Raw genomic sequence first — 19,594 nt, 5'->3', positions numbered from 1 at the left:
ATTACCCTTATTTTACTCATGCTACATCAAGGAGATTTGGGAAGATCATTTAGACCCCAATAAAACTTGTTTGTGGAGGTCTGAGGAGTTCCTTCAGATACCCCAGTAAAACTTGTTTAATTCTAAACAGATCCTGTGAAGAATTCCTTCATTATCTTGTTATGCTTCAAGGCCCAGGAATGGCCTAGGCAAAACTCTTGGTGGGCTTTTGTTACATTCCATCCTTTGTATAAGAGCAATGGCTCTATCTGCTTTTAATATTTAAATTAACAACTCAGTCAGTGCTGAAATTGTTGTCATGGAGGCCTGTCTGTTCAGCTGTTAGTGAAACCTGGCCTGCCACAATATGCCTTCAAGGTTGCCAATACCTCTTGGCTCTAATCATAACAGTGGCGCTAGGAGACATAAAGATCTCTTGGATATTGTCTCATAATCACCAATCCTAGAAGGAAGTCCTGGGATGTTCTAGAATTTCCTAGAGATATCAAAAGAACTATGTTTGCAAATTTTTCCTTCTTCAGTTTTTCTTGGAATTTTGATGAATGGTTACAGAAAACTTCTCTCATGAGCTTTGACTATCTATTCTTCATTTAGGCATGACACTTTAGATTTGCTACAGTTCTGACATGGAGGCATGTTCTCCCTGGACTGCTCCCAGGCAATGACCAAATGCAGTTGTGAAGGTAAATCCAGGAGATTTCTTTATAACAGAGAATCCCAACAATGGATGATGTTTGCTGGAGAACCCCTCATTGGCCTCGTGAAGACATTCTCAGAGCTATGCCACAGTATAAAGTCTTGCTACCCAATCCTTGTCTTTCTTGTCCCCTCTTGCTGCTGTTAGACCAGCGTCACAGTCTGAAAGTGCTCCTTGCCTACTCCTGCTCTTTATCCTTCACAGGTGTTTCTACCAGCTTCTTGTAACTTAAGGCTTCTCAGAGGCCCTAAATGAACATACCACTTAACAATTGTACAAAATTCCATTAGGCCCTGGGATTTTAGGGCTATGCGTCAGAGGAGGTTTGGTTGAACATCACCTTTAAAGTTTTGCCTACTGAATTCAATTAGTTGCCCCTTTAAAAGAGATATGTCCAAATCCTAACCCCTGGATACTGTTAAGATGGCTTTATATTTGGGAAAAGTAATGTAAATTACTTTGTAATTACATATAATGTGATTTGTATGTGTAATCAAATTAAATATATCAAGATGAGATTATCCTGGATTTCTGATGGGCTCTAAGCCCAATGATTAGTGTCCTTGTAAGTGACAGAAAGGGAGAAGATCATGTGAAGACAGGGCAGAGATTGGAGGGATGTGTTTGCAAGCCAAAGGTTGCCAGGGATTTCCAGCAGCCACCAGAAATTAGAGGAGAGGCGTGAAACAAATTCTCCATGAGAGCCTTCAGGAAAAAACAACCTTGCTGACACCTTGATTTCAGACCTCTGGCCTCCAGAATTATGAAAAAGTAAATTTCTGCAGTTTTAAGTCACCAGGTTTGTGGTAACTTTTTACAGCAGTGCTAGGAAACAAACAAATAGTGTTAGCTTTCCTTTGGCAGATTTTACGTTTTATGTTCTTGGCAGTGGTTTTTTTTTTTTTTTTTTTTTTTTTTTTTTTTTTTTTTTTTCCCCATTGCTAAATGAATTTATGAGATGGTGTTTGTTAAAAAAAAAAAAAAATCCCAATATCAACATGACTGAGAATGTTCTTTGTAATATAAGCACATTGGTCAAAATAATTCTACAATTCACTTTGAAGACTGCTGCAGCCTCACTAATTGGAACTGCTCATCCTTGATTTTCAGATTGTGCAATGTTGCACGAACTATAAATCTCTAAAATCATCTCAAACTGGCTTTGTAACTAAACTCCTTTACGAAATTTTTCTTTCTTTTCTTTCTTCCTTCCTTTCTTTCTTTCTTTCTTTTTCTTTCTTTCTTTCTTTCTTTCTTTCTTTCTTTCTTTCTTTCTTTCTTTCTTTCTTTCTTTCTTTTTCTTTCTTTCTTGCTCTTTCTTCTTTCTTTCTTTCTTTCTTTCTTTCTTTCTTTCTTTCTTTCTTTTTCTTTCTTTATCTTTAAAAATGTTTAAATAATGTAGGACTAGCTTTGGTTTTACCAAATAAATGTCTGAAATACAGCTAAGATACATCATAAACCATCTCACTTAAAATACCCTACACATTTAGCCAGTATTTGAGCAGGCATTTTTTAATTTGATAGCAAATTATGACAAAGTTTGTTACAACAAATATTCCAATGTAAGAACATAGATTGTGAAAGGTGCCATTTTGTACAAATGAAGATTTTAGATTTCCCTTCTATATACTATTTCACAGGGATTTTTAGAACTAAGAAACAACATGCATACCTGCAGTGTTTTGCCTCCAGTCAGTTCTCCTCCCCCACATTTTTTAAAAATATAAAGATTGATTGTCACATTGTAGGCAATGTTCACAGCTTAATGCAGTCAATATAAGCTTTTAGAGAGCTTGATCAAATGATTATTTTTTACAGTAATAACTATAATTCTGAAGATATTCCTGAAATATAACACCAGTGCCGATATTACTGGAGGTACTGATACCATTGGGGAATTTGACGTGCTAGAAAATGGATCTCTTTCTGAACTGAAATATTTTCTTCGCCTTCCTTGTATTTTTCAGTTTACCTGGTGGTGGGATTAGAAACTGCCAAGTTCCTCAATGTAAGCTTGCTGTTTAAAAGTGTGGTAGGGATTGAGAGGAGTGAAAATTAGAGATAGGAATATTAGGAAGGGAATGTTTAGGAGGTGTGGGGCTGCAGGTACTCGTAAGTGTCTGGAGATATGCATTATCATAGAATCAGAGAATGCTGTAGCTGGAAGAGTCCTTAAGTATTGTTTCTTTGAAGTATCAGAAAGAGAAAATGAAGGTCTACTTTGTGAGAAAACTATGCTATAGATCATTTAAGAGCCAAGATCGGGAAGCAAATCCTTCAACTACATTTAATTATGTGTACAGTTAGTTATAGCCTCCTTCTCACATTAAAGCTTCATACCTCCTGACGTACCGTAAAGATGAGGGGATGCATAAAGTCACAAGGTAAATATGACACATTCCTGAATTTTGTTCTCCATGTAAGATTTGGGGACAATATTTTGAGTTTTATGTTCTCTAAACTATGTATGTGAGCAAATAATATTCCTGAAAATGTATATGCTCGCAGGATAAATAGACTTTGGTTTCTCCATACTGCCTAATATTGTTTGTTGGTAAGTGTACAGAGAACTGAATCTTTTTATGTTCAGAAACTAATTGGAAACTTTAGTAATTTTGTATTGTCTTAAAACAGGATGTTATTAGCATTGTGACTAGAGAATACGGAATTGTTACCAGAATGTTTGGTTTCTCAGTAAGTGTTTTGCAACCCACATAAGAACTTAAAAAATAAAATAAAATGAAACTGTCATCTTCTGAACTAGCGTGGGTTTAAATATTTTTAATGTACACATTCAAAAATGTAACTCATACTTGCATTTCCTTAAACGTTTTGATCTCAACACATAAAATGACTGCATTTAATTCTGTTGCCCACAAAAGTGAATTTTCCATCACAAAAAAAATATACAATTTCTATTTTACATATAACTTTAAGACATCTTATATTGTATTCAAGTTGTTGGTTAAAGAGAAGAATTTAAAAGCATTTAGTGTAAAGATGTTCTTTGAAACCAATGAGAACAAAGATACAACATACCAGAATCTCTGGGACACATTTAAAGCAGTGTGTAGAGGGAAATTTATAGCACTAAATGCCCACAAGAGAAAGCAGGAAAGATCAAAAATTGACACTCTAACATCGCAATTAAAAGAACTAGAGAAGCAAGAGCAAACACATTCGAAAGCTAGCAGAAGGCAAGAAATAACTAAGATCAGAGCAGAACTGAAGGAGATAGAGACACAAAAAACCCTCCAAAAAATCAATGAATCCAGGAGTTGGTTTTTTGAAAAGATCAACAAAATTGACAGCCCACTAGCCAGACTAATAAAGAAGAAAAGAGAGAAGAATCAAATCGACGCAATTAAAAATGATAAAGGGGATATCACCACCGACCCCACAGAAATACAAACTACCATCAGAGAATACTATAAACACCTCTATGCAAATAAACTGGAAAATCTAGAAGAAATGGATAATTTCCTGGACACTTACACTCTTCCAAGACTAAACCAGGAAGAAGTTGAATCCCTGAATAGACCAATAGCAGGCTCTGAAATTGAGGCAATAATTAATAGCCTACCAACCAAAAAAAGTCCAGGACCAGATGGATTCACAGCTGAATTCTACCAGAGGTACAAGGAGGAGTTGGTACCATTCCTTCTGAAACTATTCCAATCAATAGAAAAAGAGGGAATCCTCCCTAACTCATTTTATGAGGCCAACATCATCCTGATACCAAAGCCTGGCAGAGACACAACAAAAAAAGAGAATTTTAGACCAATATCCCTGATGAACATCGATGCAAAAATCCTCAATAAAATACTGGCAAACCGGATTCAGCAACACATCAAAAAGCTTATCCACCATGATCAAGTGGGCTTCATCCCTGGGATGCAAGGCTGGTTCAACATTCGCAAATCAATAAACATAATCCAGCATATAAACAGAACCAAAGACAAGAACCACATGATTATCTCAATTGATGCAGAAAAGGCTTTTGACAAAATTCAACAGCCCTTCATGCTAAAAACGCTCAATAAATTCGGTATTGATGGAACGTACCTCAAAATAATAAGAGCTATTTATGACAAACCCACAGCCAATATCATACTGAATGGGCAAAAACTGGAAAAATTCCCTTTGAAAACTGGCACAAGACAGGGATGCCCTCTCTCACCACTCCTATTCAACATAGTGTTGGAAGTTCTGGCTAGGGCAATCAGGCAAGAGAAAGAAATCAAGGGTATTCAGTTAGGAAAAGAAGAAGTCAAATTGTCCCTGTTTGCAGATGACATGATTGTATATTTAGAAAACCCCATTGTCTCAGCCCAAAATCTCCTTAAGCTGATAAGCAACTTCAGCAAAGTCTCAGGATACAAAATTAATGTGCAAAAATCACAAGCATTCTTATACACCAGCAACAGACAAACAGAGAGCCAAATCAGGAATGAACTTCCATTCACAATTGCTTCAAAGAGAATAAAATACCTAGGAATCCAACTTACAAGGGATGTAAAGGACCTCTTCAAGGAGAACTACAAACCACTGCTCAGTGAAATAAAAGAGGACACAAACAAATGGAAGAACATACCATGCTCATGGATAGGAAGAATCAATATCGTGAAAATGGCCATACTGCCCAAGGTAATTTATAGATTCAATGCCATCCCCATCAAGCTACCAATGAGTTTCTTCACAGAATTGGAAAAAACTGCTTTAAAGTTCATATGGAACCAAAAAAGAGCCCGCATCTCCAAGACAATCCTAAGTCAAAAGAACAAAGCTGGAGGCATCACGCTACCTGACTTCAAACTATACTACAAGGCTACAGTAACCAAAACAGCATGGTACTGGTACCAAAACAGAGATATAGACCAATGGAACAGAACAGAGTCCTCAGAAATTATACCACACATCTACAGCCATTTGATCTTTGACAAACCTGAGAGAAACAAGAAATGGGGAAAGGATTCCCTATTTAATAAATGGTGCTGGGAAAATTGGCTAGCCATAAGTAGAAAGCTGAAACTGGATCCTTTCCTTACTCCTTATACGAAAATTAATTCAAGATGGATTAGAGACTTAAATGTTAGACCTAATACCATAAAAATCCTAGAGGAAAAAACCTAGGTAGTACCATTCAGGACATAGGCATGGGCAAAGACTTCATGTCTAAAACACCAAAAGCAACGGCAGCAAAAGCCAAAATTGACAAATGGGATCTCATTAAACTAAAGAGCTTCTGCACAGCAAAAGAAACTACCATCAGAGTGAACAGGCAACCTACAGAATGGGAGAAAATTTTTGCAATCTACTCATCTGACAAAGGGCTAATATCCAGAACCTACAAGGAACTCAAACAAATTTACAAGAAAAAAACAAACAACCCCATCAAAAAGTGGGCAAAGGATATGAACAGACATTTCTCAAAAGAAGACATTCATACAGCCAACAGACACATGAAAAAATGCTCATCATCACTGGCCATCAGAGAAATGCAAATCAAAACCACAATGAGATACCATCTCACACCAGTTAGAATGGCAATCATTAAAAAGTCAGGAAACAACAGGTGCTGGAGAGGATGTGGAGAAATAGGAACACTTTTACACTGTTGGTGGGATTGTAAACTAGTTCAACCATTATGGAAAACAGTATGGCGATTCCTCAAGGATCTAGAACTAGATGTACCATATGACCCAGCCATCCCATTACTGGGTATATACCCAAAGGATTATAAATTATGCTGCTATAAAGACACATGCACACGTATGTTTATTGCAGCACTATTCACAATAGCAAAGACTTGGAATCAACCCAAATGTCCATCAGTGACAGATTGGATTAAGAAAATGTGGCACATATACACCATGGAATACTATGCAGCCATAAAAAAGGATGAGTTTGTGTCCTTTGTAGGGACATGGATGCAGCTGGAAACCATCATTCTTAGCAAACTATCACAAGAACAGAAAACCAAACACCGCATGTTCTCACTCATAGGTGGGAACTGAACAATGAGATCACTTGGACTCTGGAAGGGGAACATCACACACCGGGGCCTATCATGGGGAGGGGGGAGGGGGGAGGGATTGCATTGGGAGTTATACCTGATGTAAATGACGAGTTGATGGGTGCAGCACAGCAACATGGCACAAGTATACATATGTAACAAACCTGCACGTTATGCACATGTACCCTACAACTTAAAGTATAATAATAATAAATAAATTAAAAAAAAATAAATAAATAAATAAATAAAAGCATTTAGTGAAAACGTAAAAGAAAATTAAGAAAATTGTGAATAATCTGAAATTAAGGTTATAGAAAAATGAAATCCCCAGGGCTTAGCTTAAGGCCTGATGGCACAGGTGATGATAAGGGCTCACTGTCAATGAATATATACTGTGCACCAGCTACTAATCCCAGCCTAAGGACAAAGATAACATTATTTTTATATCCACCTAACAAAATAGCAATATTATCACCACAAATAGTGAATGGTAGTTAAGCAGCACTTGTCAATCTTCCTTCCTACTTAGGTAAACTGTCCATGCCTCCACTCTTAAGCCAGACCTGCTGTGAAGAAGATTGCATTCTCTCTTACCCACTAAAGGACAACATTCTAGTGGGTGTTTAAAAAATTTTTTTTAATTGTTTATTTTTTCACTCTTGACTGGATAATTTCTATTAGCAAGCTATTTTTTTTTCTCTCTTTTCTTAAAAAAATTATTTTGACTTCACTTCTTGCAGTCTAGCTACTGCCCAAATTCTTTCCTTCTATGGCAAAAAAAGTGTTTTTGAATGAGCTGCCTATATTTGCTGCCTCCCATTCCTCTCATCATATTTTCTCTTAAACTCACTCTGGGTTGTTTTTTTCCCCAGCTACTGAATTGAAACAGCCCTTGAAAGTGACACAAATGATTTCCGTCTTGCTAAACTTAAAAGTCTTACTAAATCTGCTCCTCATTTAACTTGATATTATGTGACACTTTGCTTTTACGACATATTATTTTTCCTGGTATTATTGCTATTTCACTAAGCATTCATTATTAGTTTCCTAGCAGATTGCTTCTCTTTTCCTGGTGCTTGAACTGCAGAGTGCTCCAAAACTCAGTCCTTGCTATCTTACTTATCTACAATCACTATCCATGTGATGTCATCCAGTTAAATACTGTTTATATAGAAATGATATTCAAATTTAGTGCTTCAGCCCAGGCTTTTCTACTGGATTCCACACTCATAAATAATTGCTTTACTAATGGCCACACTTGGATATCTAATAGATTTATCAAATATAAAATGCCTAAAACTAAAATTGAAGATTCTCTATTCCAAACATGGTTTATCAGCAGTGTTCATCATTTTACTTATTGGCAACTATATCCCTCCAGTTGCTCAAACTTACAACTTTGGGATTCTTGACACATTACTTTCACAACCCATATCCAATCAATAAGGAAATTTTTTTGGTTCTACTTTCAAAATAATTCATCTTTCCTGCTCCACCACTAACATTTTCATGCCATCACATCTCTATACTGCATTGATATAAGAATGTCTTAATAATGTATTATGTTTGTATTCTATCTTCTTGCACTAGAATACAAACTATAGGATTAGGCATATTTTCTGTTTTGTTCAATGATATATTCCAATAGTTAGAACAGTACTCGTTCTAAACTCAATAGGTGGCTTGAGAATATTTGAAAGAATGATTAAGAAGTCATAGCTGCAGACTTTTATTTCTGTTCTTTATCTCCAGATTTGTCTTGACACACCTATTTATTCTTTCTAAAGTACATAAAATCCCATATAGATTGTTTCATTAATTATTGCTTATCAGAGTTGAATGTTAGCATTCTTTCCCAACTCCACATTAATAATGTCATGTGGGAGGCTTGAAATTGTCATGGTGGAAATATTTACAACACAGCAATTGGCAAACACTACAGTATGTACCCTCCACGTACTGAACAGTTGTTAAACCTTTACCAGCACACTATTTGTCCACACCAGTCAATTCTGTCCCTAATAATATTTCTTAATTAGCAATTATGTTTTCAATAGAAATTTTTAGTTATAGTATAGATGACTGGCTCGAAGGCAAGTATACTCTTTTTCTTAATGTATTTTCTACACAATAAAATATGTATAAAGGTGGAAATTATTTCATAGGTTCCTAGTGTCTGGATAGGGTTTCTGGATAAATTAGCAGATATTTGTCTGGGTTCCTGGCTAAATTAGCAGATATTTGTCTTTCAAAAAAAACAAAATCACTCTTACAAATATTTTGTGCAAGGCATTGGATTAGATTCATACATCAAAACATTAAATGTAGATAGATGAAGGAGTAAAAATTGCTAGCAAATACAAGAAACAGTTAATAAAAACTGATGTTTAAGAGGATTAACAATGATAACAAATATGAAAAGGAGAAAGGAAATTTTCTTCATATTCTCAAATCTATAGTCATTTTGGAATTAACTAGTTTTTATTTTTCATAAGTAGAAATACTTATTGCTCTATGTGTAACAGTTTGCTCAAATATATTATGCCCATTATCATTTTAAGCTAACAATGATTCCAAGAGCTTAGCAGGAACAGGTAGAGAGTGACTTGCACTCAGAGCAGCTTAAAGGATTTGCCCAGAATCCTGTGGTGATGCAGAAGCAAAGACCTGAACAGAGGGTTTGGATTTTGTACAGCTTTTCCTTCTGTAGCAGTATCATTAGAATATTATTCTTAGGATTTTAAAAAATCCAAGTTTATAGATTTCAAATAGAATATAAACTGCTACAAGATAGCTGTTATTATTTTTAACAATAGTTCCATATTTCTTTTTCAATCTCTTTGTACTTTTATGAAAATTCTCACACAAGTACATATAAACTTCTGTTTCTTAGTAACTAGTTCTCTAAATCTCTTATTCTATAGTCCTGTAGGTATTTATTTCCTTTCTGCTGCTGGCTATAAGTAGAACTTCTTTTATATTATCTGGGGAATTTCATTTAATGACAATATTATTTTCTAGATCTCTCTGCTGGATTCCAAAATGCTATTTTTGCTATTGTGACCTAAGGTGAGAGTAAATAAATCTTTAAATAAAATGTTCTCATGAGGTTTTTTTTTTGCTTCCCTAAAAGAAGTTCCCTGTGTAGCAATCAGACAAAATATATATTCATTCATAGGAAAATTTAACAGGATACAAATTGCTCATTAACTCTTACTTTCTTTATGCATGTGATTAAGGATCAGAGCAGTGATTAATTCCATCTCAGCTGCCTATAAGACTCAATTGAGAGGCTTTTTTTAAAGGTCCTCATGACTAGCCAGTTATGGAGATGTAGGCCAATTAAATCTTCATCACTGTGTTTTGAGCGCAGACATCAGCGAATATTAAAAGCTCCCCGGCTGATCCTGATATGGATCCAGGTTTGAGTATTACTAGATGAAGATAAAGCGCTATTTCACCACTTTTAAGTACTATATAGCTAAGGGAAACTTTATGAAATGTAACATTGGACTGAATGCTACTATATTGTCTGTACAACAATGATACAATTTAAGTATACAATTTTACAATTAAATTATATAATTTAATTATAACTTTACATTTAACATTTATATAATTGATAAAGATATCAGACACATTAATGCTAGCTAAGTATTTAAATTAGAAAAATCTTCTCTTTAAACAGTTGAAGTTGCAGAGCCCTCTCTACTACAGGGTTAATACAGTTCCTGAAAAAATGCTTTTTGCTGAGCACAAGAAAAGTCTTCTGGGCCATGAACATCTTTTGTAATAAGAGGGAAAATCTATGTGGGGAGGCTTAAATTTTAAAGGAAACTTTTGAAAGCACTGAATTGAGAGACCTGAAATATGACTTTTCCATCATCCCACTGAACCTCTCTCACTTTGTAAAAACTATCACACTGGCCTGGAAAACCAATATCTTTACTGAACGTGGGAAACATGGCACTATTTTGGTAAAACAAAACAAAACAAAACAAAACAAAAATCATATAGTGAACCTACAGTCAGTCCACTAAAAACGCATTATTTATAAAAATGACAAATGCATTTTGTAAGTTGGGTCTTGAACTTTAACAGTAGAATACATGATAGTCTCTTCACAGCAGCTATGACTACTATTTAGGTGGCAAAATTATTGGCCTTGACTTTTAAAATATATTTACTGTACAGGAGTTTGAATCACTACTGTACATTCTTTTGGCTGTGTGATATTAGCTGTGTAATAACAAGGTTCCTAAGCCAAATTGTAAACTTGTATTTGTTATTTTTCCAAAGTGACGAGAATGGTTTTGGGTCATATACAATAGCTTGAATCATTATATAAAACTTTTTTAGCTGTGTGATCCTAAGTAGGTAATAATTTCCTTAACTTTGATCTCTTCATGTGTTAAGCAGAGGGAATATTTGTTAACATTATTGTGAGTTTTAAATGAGATAATAGAATGCTTTGCAAACTCTAAAATGCTCACGCATTCAAGTTATAATTAATAGCGTTACTAGTGCCCAATACACAAATCGGATGCAGATTCTAAGAGTTATTATGGGGTGTCCCATGGAGCATGAGTTATGACCTACTGTGTTTGAGAAGGTCCTGAGAGATTTTGTGGATAAGTTGACAGATAAACCGTGCCATACATTATGTTGAACTTCACTCGACATTGGAGAGATTCCTGAGGAAAAAAAAATCATCAGCAAAAGAAGAGCTCTAAAATCATGGGATGCCTTCAGAATTGGATGAATGGATTTTGAATAGTAAATATGGAAGGTATAGAAAATAACTGTTGGAAGACAGGTTTGGATCATATTTTTACACACCTATGGTGCCAAGAGGAGGAGTTTGTGTTTCAATCCAAAGGCAAGAGGAAACTGCTAAAGGGTGATGATTTGTTTAAAGTCACGTTTAGGATGGAACAAAGGAAGAAGGATTTATTGGGCACCAGACATTCTGCTAGACACAGTACTGCCAGATCCCTATCATTATTCTAATTTTAAATATTAGAAAACTGAACCATAGAGAGGTTAAAAATATGCCCAGGGACATTCAGCCAAGAATTCCAGAGCCAAGATTCAAACCTAAATCTAGCTGGCTTTAAATCTCTCCATTACTTCATGGGGCCTTTGAGATTAATCTGACAAGTATGTGTTGAGTTTTTTGGGAATAAAGAGGCAAAGAGGCAGGAAAATCACAAAGGAAACTCACTCAAGTTGTAACAGATGCCTAAAGAGATGTGAGAGGAACTAAAAGTGTTTCATTTTTCATGTAGTACTTTTTTAGGATCCATTTGCTATTTTCTAAACATTACCAAATGCTATTAGTCATTTATTTATTTTCAATTCAGGCTAATGTAAAGGGGCTTTAATTTTTCTTGAAAATCATGTAAAAATTCTGAACGTTGTAAAAGTAAATAAAAATTTAATATTGATCCCTAACATGTAGCTCATTTAACTTGCATGGCATTGTTTATTACATGACTCAGCCAAAATGAGAAGATTCACAGGGTGTGTGCATTTTGGGGGGCCCCTGGAACTACTCAAGTACCAGAGCAGGTGATAGAAAGGTAAAGTATAGGAGAAAGTCAACTCATCTACCCATAAACATTTTCTTTGTTCTTTCCCAGCTCATTCCAAGAATGTTTGCTTAATAAAACACCTCCCACTTTCATGCTTAGTACCATTTTCAGCTCTAAGGTGATTCTGATAGTGATGAAAAAGACAGCCTCTTGTCTCAGCTGTAGTTATTGGTATAGTATTAAATTACTTACTGGGAAAATGGATATGTTAGTCAAAGGGCAGTAATTTGTATTCACTGTTGTTTTCCAAGTATCCTGCCCTGCTAGTCAAGCCAAGCATAGGAACCTCTGAAATTAGCCCCATGTTTCAGAACTTCCCCAAGTCATACCCCTCCTTTGCTTTCCAGGAGATCCAATCTTTTGTGCTGTGCATCTGTCCAGCTCCCTTATCCCAAGAACTAAACCTGCCGTTTTCAACCTGGCTGCTTAGCACTGGGTTGCCTAGCACTTCACTGGTCAATCTTCCAGGTTCTTTCTCCCATTACAGACATGTGTTTACTAAACTGATCTCCAAGCTCACAGCTGCCTGCCTGGCTGGCTGCTTGCCTGGATTTCTCAGCATTGCTCAGCCCAGTATCTGTCACTGTGCTCTTTCTTGAAGCTCTATTATTAGCTGAATTATGACTGAGGCCACATCTTACTATCTGTTCATCCAGGTATAACTTCCTCTGTTTATTTTGTCCTAGAAGGCAGGTCAGGCCTAGTTATAGATCCTTTCCCCTCTCCACTGCCCCAATGTAGTTTTGGACAGAATGTAACTCAGAGTTGGCTCAATAAAAAAGATAGGAATGTTTATGGTGATAGCTCATAGGAAGAAATTTGGACAAGCAGTTAAGTTACAAATAAGATAAATGTGTGTTCCCCCACGAAAGAAGGTAAAACATAGTAGTAGGATTTTCACAACTTAGTGCAATTTGGGTGCCCGAGAAGACACGTAGATAATTCACGTAAAAAAAGTGCTGTCGAGAGGTTATGGATATCCCGAACTCTCTGATGTTCCGTATGCAAATCCTGATCCTTAGAAGATTGACCAGTCAAGTCAGGGCCTTAGTCTTAGAGAAACTGGGTCCAAGAAATCTTATTGAGACAGGAAGGTAAGAACAAGATAGTGCGCTAGTTTCCAAACTAGATTGTGAAATGGAGATCAGGTCATAGTTAAACTTCAGATATTAAGATATTAGAACTGGAACTTGAGAATTGGAGAGGCAGTGAGTTGAATTGATAGTGATTCATCTGAATATCAACTAGAGCAGCTTAAATTGTCTCAGGCCACGTCATTATTGAGCCCTAGTTCACGGAAAGGGGAGTCATATATCTAGAGGTTTTTGGCTGTTAATTTAGCTCATGATTTCTCTACTAAGAATATTCAGTATAAACTATGACCAGTACATTTTATGACTAGTAAAATGTTGTAGGAATAATTTTATGAGCTTTCCTTTTTCTGCATCGTTTATAAATAATTATTGAATGTGTTTTTTACTCTCATATAAACTTGAAATGAAAAGGTCATCTAAGCAGTGTCTCTAAAGTGTGTGGGAGGCCTATGTGGGAGAAACCAAAATTGTTTTCCCCGCCTTCCATTTTATCATTGGCTTAAGATATGGTTAAAATAAACATGGTCTATTGAGATATGATATTCCATAATGTATGCCTCTGTTTATGTGTGTGTCTCTGTGCGTCTGCACAGTATGGGTTACATCTACGGTTATGGATAAAAAGAAGTAAAATCGGTTCTGCTAACTTATAGTAGTGCCTTATTATCCACAAAGAAGGATTTGAGACTAAGGAATCAGCTTCATGTCTCTTTTTAATATATAGTTTGGTCTCAGTAGTGTAAGTTTTCTAACAAAGTACATACAGAAGCAATTACTGTAATTTATTGCCATTTAGGAATAGCTCTAATTAATTTAATCTCAATATTTATTGCAATTCTGTTGTTTCAACTTTGTGATAAAGGTGAAAGGTGTGCAAAAATGAAAACACACATTTTCTGCCCTAGAACAACCTCCAATCTAGCAAGGGACAGGACATAAAAAATTAACCCTGATCACAATGTGGAAAGTGCCAGCAAATTATATACCAAAAAAGAAATACATAGGAAGCTGTATAGGCATCAACACACACGCGTGCGCGCACACACACCCCTCAGAGGATGTCCACAACAAAAAGACAAACCGTCCAATTAAAAAATGGTCAAAGAACTTTAATAGACATTTCTCCAAAGAATATACCAATGACCAATATGCATATAAAAAGATGCTCAATATTATTAGTCATTAGCAAATGACTAATCAGATGTAAATCAAATCATTTCACATCCACTAGGACGGCTATAACGAAAAAATGGTTAGAAAATAACAAGTGTTAGTAAGTATATGGAAAGACTGAAACCCTTATACCTTACTGATGGGAATGTAAAATGGTACAGCTGTTGTGAAAATCAATTTAGCAGTTCCTCAAAACATTAAACATAAAGTTACTGTATGGCCTGGCAATTTTACTCAAAGATATATAGCCAAGAGAACTGAAATATATGTTTATACAAAAACTTGTACACTTGAATGTTCATAGCAACATTCTTAACATCCAAAACCTGGAAAGAAGTCAAATATACATAAGCTGATAAACAGATTTTTAAAATGTAGTATATTCATTATAATGGAATATTGTTCAGCTATAAAAAGGAGTGAAGTACTGATACATGTTATAACATGGAAAAATCTGGAAAACACTAAACTAAGTGAAAGAAGTCAGACACAAAGGAAACATATTATATGATTCCATTTACATGAAATGTCCAGAATAGGCAAATCCATAGACACAGAAAATAGATTAAGGATAGCCAGAGGTTAGAGGAGAGAAAATACAGGAAGTAACTGTTTAATGGGTATAAGATTTCTTTACAAGGTGATGAAAATATTATGGGATTAATTAGTAGTAATGATTGCACAACATCATGAATATGCTAAAAATTACTGAATTGTACACTTTGAAATTGTTAATGTAGTCAATTTTATGTGACATGAATTTTATCTCACTTAAAAGTACTGTTTCACAGGCTGGGCACTGTGACTTATGTCTGTAATCCCAGTTCTTTGGGAGGCAGAGGCAGTCAGATCACCTGAGATCAGGAGTTCGATACCAACCTGGCAAACATGGTGAAACCCTGTCTCTATTAAAATTATAAAAATTAGCCAGGCATGGTGGTGGGCCCCTGTAATCCCAGCTACTTAGGAGGCTGAGGCAGGAGAATCTGTTGAACCCAGGAGGCAGAGGTTGCAGTGAGCCAAGACCACGTCATTGCACTCCAGCCTGGGCGACAAGAGCGAAACTCTATCTAAATATAGAGTTTCACACACATACACAAACCCACAGAATTTACCATATAAAGAAAGGAAATGATACATTCCAAGTAAAAGTATAATTCACAAAATATAGGTATTATGTATTCAATGGGCATGTATGAGAGAGTTTTCTAGCAGGATGTTTCAAAAACTAATTTGTGAATTAGTTTTCTGGAACTGGGAAATATTTTGTGGTAGTCCACATATCACTGACTCTTAGCGAAGGTCAACAAGAATTAGATGCAAATGGTAGCAAACAGTTTTCCATGCTCTGTTCCATAAAAGAAAATGGGAAAATCTACGTATTTCCTACATTTTAATTTTAAGGTTTTTTTTCATTATTATTCAAACTTGATGAAATATTAAGATGACTCATCCATATTTCTTAGCTGTTATTTCCTTCTAACTTAAAAGTGCATTGTAATTCTGAGATTTCTCAATCAAAAATTATATTTCAATATGTATAATGAGCAATATTTTAGTAGACTGAATGAATATATCTATATCATATTAATGTATTTAACTTTAATTGTAATAATATTTATGATAATTCTTTTATGACATTATTTTATTAACTTAAAATTTCTTGTCACCAACTAATAAGATGAAAGGTTTAAAAATAATAGTACTTTTGAAGAAAATAATTTATAATTCTTTTGGTAATATGTCTAAGCTTTGTTTCTTCATTAAATGGGGTAATCTTTATACATAACAAAACTAAAATGTTATTCACAATGCATATATAAGGTAAAATACATGACATAACTAAGTTAAAGCTTACTTACTAAAGCTTTAATTTAATTACTAAAGTAAGCTTTAATTTAGTTGTGTTATGTGTGTAGAGAAAATTCTCCTTAAAAATATCTACAAGATACTAAATCTGTAGCTTCCCTCTAAATGGACTCACCATTGAGGCTTAGCTACACATTTTATTTTTCTTATCCAGCAGTATTGTTTTTATTTAATGCAGTGACCTTTTTGTTTCTTTGTAATTTCTTTTCCAATCATACAGCCTTTTAAAAATGGCAATAGACATTTTATATGTTGGTTTTTAAATTTAGTTTCTGCTGATACTTGTTTACATTTTAAGTGGTCTCTGTTTCTGGACTGGGCTATACAATCACAATATGTGCATATAAACAATTTTTGTGTTTTCTGTTTTTTATAGATTCTACAAAGAAATTAAAGGATGTTCTTGAAGAATTCCATGGTAATGGTGTGCTTGCAAAGTATAATCCTGAAGGGGTAAAACTTCTTTTTCTTTATATCAGTTTCATATATATGCTTGGAAGAGGATATTTCTTAATGAAAAATTCTTGGAAAAATGTATGTGTGTGTGTGTGTACACATATGCATTATATATGTATGATACAGGTGTGTGTGTGTGTGTGTGTGTATATGCACACCATAAACCATTTACCATGTACCATAACATAAACAAAATTAAGTTCATAATGCAATGCTATTCTAGAAGATATATTAAATGTTGTACAACATTTTTCATTCAAATAACTCATCTATATTGTATGCTTGAAAGAATATGAATCATTTAAGTGTAGTGTTTGTTATTTTCCTAGAAGTCAGGAAACAGCATTGGATAAAAGAGAGAAAGAATATGCTTGGCTCTCAGTCTATGACCCACAAATTTCAATCCAAAATGGATATTGGTGTAGGGGTAGGGAGTTACCCCTTTCAGGCAATTATTTCCTTGACCAAGGAAGGATTTTGTGTTGCTTATACCAGGTCTGTAACCTTAAGGAGCCAACTTGTACAAAAAGAGAGGGATTTTTTTTTAATCTTCTATTTTACCTTTTACCAGTAAGCTTAAGATTTCTTGAAATCATTTTCTTATGAAAACTTTGCATGTCTTGTCAATTGTTTTTGAACACCATGCTTGAATGAATGCCTTTTCCTTCCTAATTGTTTGTTAAGTAGCCTATTTAATATTAGTTGAGAGATGTTACATTTTAAATGTTTGATCACCATTACTGTTAGTTCATTTGTAGGTTCAGAAGGCAACATTAGGTTGCTTCAAGCTTCTCTTTGCAAAAGATTCTTTTGTCGGGATGTATTAACTAGATAGATTTGTTTGCTGACTAAAATGTGACTTATTTTTTGCGATTATTGTTTCATTTTTGTATGTTTGCAAGAACAGACTTCTTAGTTATCTTTCAATATTGTACTTCCCTGGGATTTATAGAACTTAATTTTAGTTATCATAACCCTCAAGCTATTCAAATTGTTTTGAGATTTCCTATCAGTATTTCTCATAGTTAGCTATTTTTCATGTCATATATTCTTATTCTGTCTACATTACTGTGACTTTTAAAACTCTTTAGGTTGGAATTTATTTTCTTAAAAAATAAAATTAATATTGGTGCCCATAAATGATGGAGAAAATAAAGGCTATTTAAAGCCATTACCATTTTTCTGTATTGGAAAAAAAATAGATGTTTGACCTACATTTCCCTCATATTGTATTTTTCTAGATGGCATAGAGAAGGGGGAAAATAAAGTTAGCAGCTAAACTTACAAAACCGAGAATTTCAAAGCCTAAGAAAGCAGAGTGGGGGCCGGGCGCGGTGGCTCAAGCCTGTAATCCCAGCACTTTGGGAGGCCGAGACGGGCGGATCACGAGGTCAGGAGATCGAGACCATCCTGGCTAACCTGGTGAAACCCCGTCTCTACTAAAAAATACAAAAAAACTAGCCGGGCGAGGTGGCGGGCGCCTGTAGTCCCAGCTACTCGGGAGGCTGAGGCAGGAGAATGGCGTGAACCCGGGAGGCGGAGCTTGCAGTGAGCTGAGATCTGGCCACTGCACTCCAGCCTGGGCGACAGAGCGAGACTCCGTCTCAAAAAAAAAAAAAAAAAAGAAAGCAGAGTGGGAAAAGTAAAGATGAATTATAGCACTGAATTGCTACAAGAAAAAAAAAATTGTCATTAATATTTATATTCACCACAATACTTGAAAACTTATTTGCTTATCTAATCTATATACAGGGATAAAACCTGTTTTTCTCCCTAATGATAGCTGCTGGCTACAAACTCTGTTAAGTGATCTTGTTTGCAAAGCAGCCTTTTTGCTTCAATTTTTTTTTTTTTTTTTTTTTTAATTTATAGGGCTCTCAAGACTTAGTCTTACTGTTATTATATATTTCATGAGAATTACCATTCACCATATACTACATTTATTTATTAAGGTAGTTATTAGACACATTATTAGACACACATATCACCCTTTTCAACCATGTTATACCTTTCATAAATGTACAGATGTATTGTTGAAACATGTTATTAAAATAATGAACAGTTGAAAAACAAAAAGATCTCAATACAACTCAAGAACAATTCTAAATTAAGAGCAAAACCACTCTCTTATCTTAATTAATTTTGATAACATTTTTCCTTCAGAAGAAAATTTTAAGGTTTATATAACCATTTTAAAAACTAGTATGTATCTTCTAAAAGTCAATCGAAAATAATTAGGACTATCTAATGATGAAAAATAAATCTTTAGGACCTTAAAGTTCTCTTCAATACATGACCTCATCCAATTTATAAAAAATTACTCTTACAATATGACAGAATTCCTAATGTCAGTTCACATGTGAAGTTATCACTCTCCATTGGCTTGTCAAGTTGACCCAAAGTTGTTTGCACTGATGACTAGTTAATGATGCTCAATTATACAAGAAAAAATGGACAATTGAGTAATCCAGCCTGAATTTGGAATGATAATTAATTCATTGTTTTCCAAAAGGAACATAGCTTGTATCATTTACATAAAATGTATTGGCAAAAATTAAATTGCTTAACCTCCTACAACATAAAGCTATTTAAATGGTAGATGTACTATTTTGCTTATAATTCCCTTGAATTACTGAATTTTTAAAGTTCTGGGGATAAAAATTTAACCCAAAAAAGATGTGACCTGTTGAAGTCT

At 34.8% G+C, this 19,594-nt stretch overlaps 1 protein-coding gene across 14 annotated transcripts in view; it reads left to right on the top strand.

Annotated features, from left to right (window-relative positions):
• The window catches only part of DGKB (diacylglycerol kinase beta), a 778,174-nt gene that overhangs the window by 144,257 nt on the left and 614,323 nt on the right, over positions 1-19,594 (top strand). For all 14 annotated transcript variants that reach the window (XM_050783043.1, XM_050783039.1, XM_050783037.1 and 11 more), the window contains exon 3: positions 16,820-16,896. In XM_050783043.1, the coding sequence (XP_050639000.1) occupies positions 16,820-16,896 (77 nt within the window). The remainder of the gene's footprint in view (positions 1-16,819; positions 16,897-19,594) is intronic.

This window comes from Macaca thibetana, chromosome 3 (assembly GCF_024542745.1).
Source record: "Macaca thibetana thibetana isolate TM-01 chromosome 3, ASM2454274v1, whole genome shotgun sequence".
Lineage (NCBI taxonomy): Eukaryota > Metazoa > Chordata > Mammalia > Primates > Cercopithecidae > Macaca > Macaca thibetana.
Note: the sequence above shows the minus strand (reverse complement) of the source record. Positions and strands in the feature narration are given on the sequence as shown.